We start from the raw sequence: 6,899 nt of genomic DNA, 5'->3' as shown, positions 1-6,899 counted from the left end.
TAATTGAAATTTCTATTTATTAATAAGTGGTGCAGTTTTTAAAGACGGAACATAAAAAATCAGTTAAGAAGTATTGTTTGCATAATATATTGAAATAAACATATTAAAGTTGTTCAAATATTGGACAGTGCCAGAATATAAATTACACATACAGTTTAAAAATTACAATAAATAATATTATAAAGAGCACTAAAGGCCACTTGTATAAAAGTTGTGTTCCCTTGTCAGCCAGAATCTGAAAAGCATCTTTGTAGCATGGAGAAAATTTCAGTGAGCAAGGCACAAATACTAGTAATAATAAGATGCCATAACTAGAAAACAAGATGCAGTTGGCTATGTAACCTTCAGTCTCAGCATATTCTCAGGATGGAGATAGGATCCCGCTTCCAGAATTTTGCTGCACTTCACTTCAGACAGAAGCTGCTAAAAGCTGAATTGGGAAGGATCAAATCATACAGCCTAAATAATCATAAGCAACAATGATATCCAGGGTCTTAATTCTCACAGTGCCTGGCTGCAGACACTTGAAAATGGCCCCTTTCTCCTCCTGTACCTCTGAAAATGGTCTTTGAAAGGCAACACCCAGTCGAGTTTCTCAAACAGTGATACCATTCCAAATTCATGAGGCACTGCAGAAAATTTAGGTCTTCACACCTCAGGCTTAATGGAGGAGGCTGTGGGGTGCAAGGAATTAAGATCCAGCTCTTTTTCACATGTTTTGTTCTGAGTGGGAGAAATCCAGCTTCTGAAATGCCTGGGCCCCCAGCAGGGCTGAATTTGCTCCCAAACCTGCATTTTCTGATTACTTTAGGCTCTGATCCTGCAAACTGATTGGATTGTGATGCTTGCCTGAAGGGCAGCCCTGTTATGTGTGGTTAAGTGTGCATTACTTTGCAGCCTTTCTGGGCCACAATTTGAAGCAGAAACATATCAAACTGTTTCCCCTCTGAAATGTAACAATGCAGCAAAGTTAGAGATAAGAACAGAACAAACATATTCAAAGTCAGTTTAGGGACAGATTCTATCAGTCTCTCCATGTTCTTAATTCCTATATATTTCCACAGGAGCCAAACCAATTAATCCAGTGCAGGGAAAAGCCAAGGACATCAACCATTACCTTTTTTTCTGAAAGTATTTACTTCCTAAATGGAGCATAAAATACTTCTACAACTGTGTACTTAGACTATTCATTTCTGCAATAATTAAGTGTTCTTGGTTTGAATGTAAACTGAGGAAGATTGATGATAATACAACAAAGAGAGGTACTTGATATAAACATATGTACTTCTTCAAAAACTTACAGGTAATCTTTACTTATAGTGGCAGAAAAATCAGTGTAAAAACATAGCTAAAAACCCCTATTTTTCCCAATCAGTGTTTTCACAAAGAAATTGATAAATAATGGCAGATTAGGACCTCATGCTGACCCAATGCATCAGTTTGAGCAGGTTTCTCTGTGACTTCAAGGTGAGCAGAGGAAAATCCCACACTTCTTAATTAAGAAAAACATTTCAAGGCCTGGAATAGATTCTTGATTACTTGTAGGAAATAAGAGTCAGCAAAGAGCAGATTCTAGCAAATAAATAGTCTTGAATGCTAACTATATAAGAAAACTAATGTCTGTTAAACTGAAATGTCACATACTAATGAAAGATAGAATAAATCTCAGTTATTCATTCACATTCACTCCTAATATGAAAAGCAACATGAACTCAGAGGCCACTCTCATCTGAAATTGTGAATGTATTGGTTTTGTGGTTTTTTTTTTAATGGCAAACCTACTTTGAAATACAGGCCCTGAACTTTACATGTGGGCAGGGCCAACATCACAGATGCTATATTATGCAGTGCCCATTGTGCATGGTATATATACAGACAAATTGGTTGATGCACTCTCTGGGCTCAAACTGAAGTGTGGTCTGATGAAGCTCTTGTGCACATCCCAGACTGAGATGATCACCAGGTTTCACCTTGCTGGTTACATCTGGACACAATTACACTGCCAATGCTGAGAGCAGAATGAATGCTCACCCTATCTGTAGTCCAGATGATGCAGGAGGACAGAGCTGAACAGAACACCTTTTTGAAGTGACCAGTGGCTGATTTCAATGGCAATTAATTCACTGGGTAAAAAATAGTAAGTTTGTCAGACCTTCCTTGGCTGTCCCCCGGTATCTCGTCTAGAGAATTCAGAGATGTCTGCTGCACAGGGCTTTGCTGAACTTGCCATTAGCACCTTTTAAAAGGCCTTAACTGGCAACTTAACATGTCATTAAATATTTCATTATGTAATTACAGACCCCTGAGCCTGTGTTTTTAACCTGCATATGGTAAACTGGTGCTTATAACCCACAGCAAATGCTAACTTGAAGGTAGTGCAGCTGCCATGCATACAGAATGTAGCACAGCCATAATCCTGCTTTCCCCAGCACTGCAGGTTAGTATACAGATAAGACAGATCCAAGTATCTGCCATTGCTTGGATTCACTCTTGAAATGACTGTATCTTTACAATGAGTTGATTTGTGGGTTATCAGCCAGACTTCATACTGAGAAAAGACTACCTTTGCATGACCCGGCATGAGAGAGATTAGAAACCTAATTGAAGAATTGGAGGTGAATTGGGCAGAGAGGTATGTAACAGCATATTTCTGCATAACTACAAAACAAAGACATTCACTGATAAATACTATTGTATTGAAAAGCCAGCAGTAGGTACAATATAGGTGTTTCCAAAAATCATTGACAGTCAAATAATTTTTCTCAGTGTGACAAATTACAATGAATTACAATTTCACAGCTAGTTTTATTCTCATTGATTTTAGCCATGAAACTGCAACAAACAAGAGACTGTCTTTCAGATGAACAGCTACTTTATGAAATAAGTAACTACTAAAATTGTACCTCATTATTGGCCTCAGCTCAGCTCAGTCTTCAAAGGCTGTCATTGGTGTGATTTAGTAATTACAAGAATTTCTTCTCCCTGAAGTTCTGGCCAAGAAGGCTGTTATGATTTTAGCTGATAAAGCAGATGAAATATTAGAGTAAGAAGATCCTATTTTTTTAGGTAGCGCTTAAATAAACAGTGAAGATGAAGACAGTGCCTATGTCTGGAACAGAATAGAAGTTCCCCAGATGGAATGATTATCATGAGATGTCAACAACACTGAATAATCAACAAAAATAACTTTGCTGACAAAGTGGGCAAAACCCAACAAGGTATCCTCCACTGAAGTACACTCCATCCAGGCCTGTGCAATTCCCATTTACAGACATTCATCGGAATACCTGTAGGGTATATCTTCTTATCCTCTAATTGCATGTGCCAACAATGCTTAGCTGTACAGCCATGACAGAAGATTCATTTTCTAGCATCCTCCCTAGTTATATCCTTATGCTTTCATTGGTGGTAGAGCCACTAGCTGTCTGGAGAGGCAGAAGTGCTTCTTAACAGGAGGTGGACAGGAGCTATAAAAGAAGCTGCACCTTGCATGATGGGATGGGAGCGAGGTCTTTACCCACTGAATGTGGATATCTGTGACATGTTTACACCACAGCAAATCACCTTCTGCTCACTTTGAAGTCGGTAGAAAGTTGGTCATTGCACATAATTGAGTTGAAGGTGCAATTAATTTTATCATAAAGATGTGCAAGCTTTGGTTCTTGTACCCTGTGCCCACTGACTGTACAGATTAGTTTTCCACCTGCTGTAAAGAGTGCATAGCAATTGAAACTGACATCAAATGGATGCTATTTAATGGACACTTGGACTGAGATTCTGCATAGGATATTTGGATAGGCTGTGTTTCACTACCTGTACAGAAACTGCATTTCCACTGTGGTGGTGAGATCTCAGATTCATTTCTGCCCTGTGCCCAGTGGATTGTACTGTTTTCTTGTTCTCTCTTAACACAGTTTCCAATTTGCACAGAAATTGTTTGTATGAGGCCTAAGGAGTAAACTTATACCTCTGTTGCTCAGGGACATGACAGAATAATGGTATTTATTTGTACATTGAAATTAAATATGATTGCCATACATGGATTTGCAGCTGTCCATTTTAAAAGGAAACTTTAAGCTAAATACACATCTTGCTGCACTGTGGAGCTCCCAGGGAACAGAAAAGTGTTACTCTGCAGATCAGAGAAGCTTAAAGCACTTCACAAATAATAGTGAATTGAGCCTTACAACCTGTATTTATGTAACTATAACACCCAATTAACACACAGGGAAACTGAAGAACATTTATATTATGGAACTTATTACTGCATAACTCAGTAAAAGAGTGGAGAGTAGAAACCTGAGCTCTGCAATGAACAACATTTTTTTTTCTTCTTATTTTTGAACAGAGAAACCTTGGCCCTGTAAGAAACAAATAAACTTAGCAAAAGTTTTTCTACAAAATAGGATTTTAATTCCATTTCCAGCAATTTTATGATCACCAGTGGTAATTTTCCAAGTAGATTGAGGAATTTATGCAGTAATTAAATATCCCAATCTCATATTAGTAGGTGGCTTTCATCATTTTTAATTCTGCCCCTAGTTTCAATTTAGCATTGTATTTCACAGGTAGTTATAAAACAGATCACATGAGTAACATTTAGTTTACAAAACTATTTCAGTAAGGTAATTTACTTTGACAGCTTTTTCCCTGCTTGAATTGAAGAATGATTTTGGCTAGGTGGGATAGAGATCCATTTACTTAGATTGGATAATGGATTCAGATTTTTTATTTCCACAAAAGGACAGTGCTCCTGAAACTAATTTGACTTTGCTGCTCTGTTTACAAAGTGTAGCAAGGACCATATCTTGGCTGTTTCCAATCCACCATTGTTGGTTGTACTGAAGAATATCAGATAGATATGTATCATAGAAGAAATCAGCTGTACCATTTATATAGGGCAAAGTCATGCAAACCATGCTCAAAACTAAGCTCCTTAGTTTTGGTAGCATGAAAAAAACTGCATTAGTAAATTGTATGAAATGGTGCAGAATGACTACCACTAATATCACATGCATCTTATGCAGCCATTGGTGTTTTGACTAGTAAGCTTTGGGTGCAGAGTAAGTGAGATATACAAAGTATGCTTACATTACACGGAGAAGTCAGCCAGTGACTACCCCCCCACGTACTTTTAAACTGGCTTATTTGAAGGGGTCCATATTGAATCTGAAATCCCATCCCCTGTTGAAGACAAAGGCATGGAGCCACTTGGTGTAAAAGGGTCGGTGTCTGTGTCTGTTTCCCCCTCTGCTAGGTAGCGTTTCTCTCTCATCCAAGCAGATCCCCCATTGGGGCCAAATGGGAAATCATCTCTGTCTTGGGAGATACTGAAGCCACTTGGAGAGCGCTCAAGTTCTTCGTGGTTGACAGAGAGAAGGGACAATGGGGTATCACTGTCTCTTGTCAAACTCCTTCTCTGCCTTGGAGACACTTTGTCTGAGTAAGGGCTTTGCAGGTCTCCTTGGGAATGGTAGCTGACCTGGGAGTCCATTAATGTAAATATAGGCAGAACTGTTGGCCTTTCTGCATATGAAGTTGAGGAAGGTGTGGCTTGCAGTTTGCCAGAGTTTTGCCCACCTGTTGATAAAGGCTGTGAATGAGTCATGAGACCATGTGCTGAGAAACCGTAAGGACTGACTTTGTTGACTGGAACTTGCTGGAAGTTGTAAGGAGTTTCATGATTACACTGATCAGTGTATTTGTAGATTATTGTTTTTAATTCAGAATACTTGTTATCTTCTCTCTTTTCCTTTGCAGGGGAAGCATTTTCTTTCAATGGACTTATCTCGGCAACTTGTATTTGCAACTGTTCCATATGATGCATATGCATATCAACAAGAAAATCCAGTTTCTTCCCCATGTCATTTACCTGAAAAATACCAGTTTTATCATATCATTTCAAGTCAGTTGTTCCATGAAACAGTCAGTGCTTCCATTGGTGCACTGTCCCCTACTGTGTTGCCGTCTTTACTGGTCATAAGATAATTGTGACTTCCCCTTGGAAGCTGGACTGCAGTGGATGCCAGTTCATCCACTAATCGACTCAAATTAAGATCAGCCACTATGAATTGTGTCAAATATTTTTTTTAGCATTGCTGCATATTTGTCAATCCTCTATTCAATGACAGTTTACATCATTATGACCAAAGTCTTGATAGCATACAGTAAAAAGGTATTGCCGAAGTGTGACAGATGAAGTTACCTTTGCATACAAATCTACTATTAACAGTCCCACAACATCAGGGTTACATACCAGTGCTAATTTTCTTTGTCTTTGATAGTATGTTGTGCCTGACAGTTTACATTCCATGATAGGAACTGACACGAGTCAATGCCCCTTGGCTCCATCTTAGTTATTTTAAAAATAAGAGTGTTATTAAGCAAGAGGCTAGAATGCCTATAGAGGGCTCAAAATACCTGTGTAAGCAATCCTTTTAAGTGCCAAATCCTCAGTTGTACTCATGGTAAAACACCACAGATAGATTGGAGTTTAAAGGTGTGAAAATGTCCCACCTAAAACGTATTGTTATGGTCTGCTACCATGCACAACTATATTCATTCAACAGGTCTCAAAATGCATGTTTTCCAAGTAACTAAATTATTTAACAGAAAACTAATCACATGATTCTGTGATCATTAGTGTAAAACCTGTATGACTCTTGATCTTCAGTAGTACAAATCTGTATAGGTCAGACAAAGAGTCATACAGAATTCATATCAACTTATTCTCTCCATCGTGGTTGTGAAATTACATACCTGTCGTTCGACTTTAACAAATTTGCCCATCATACTTTGGTCTTCAGTATCTACTGTAGATGCTTTGGCAACGTATGGATCATTTCTATAAAGAATTAATATCTCTGTTAGCATTCTATTTTTCTTTGCATCACAGTGAG

At 38.3% G+C, this 6,899-nt stretch overlaps 1 protein-coding gene across 3 annotated transcripts in view; it reads right to left on the bottom strand.

Annotated features, from left to right (window-relative positions):
- KCNQ3 (potassium voltage-gated channel subfamily Q member 3) overlaps nt 1-6,899 on the bottom strand; it is a 183,475-nt gene continuing 176,576 nt past the window's right edge. For all 3 annotated transcript variants that reach the window (XM_015856359.3, XM_015856358.3, XM_015856360.3), the window contains 2 exons: nt 6,760-6,844; nt 1-5,872 (listed from right to left, as the gene is read on the bottom strand). In XM_015856359.3, coding sequence (XP_015711845.2) covers nt 5,135-5,872; nt 6,760-6,844 — 823 coding nt within the window. In that variant the 3' untranslated portion in view covers nt 1-5,134. The remainder of the gene's footprint in view (nt 5,873-6,759; nt 6,845-6,899) is intronic.

Source organism: Coturnix japonica, chromosome 2 (genome assembly GCF_054131305.1).
Source record: "Coturnix japonica strain WE chromosome 2, WE-NBRP24, whole genome shotgun sequence".
In the NCBI taxonomy this organism is placed as follows: domain Eukaryota; kingdom Metazoa; phylum Chordata; class Aves; order Galliformes; family Phasianidae; genus Coturnix; species Coturnix japonica.
This window is presented reverse-complemented; position numbering and strand designations above follow the sequence as displayed.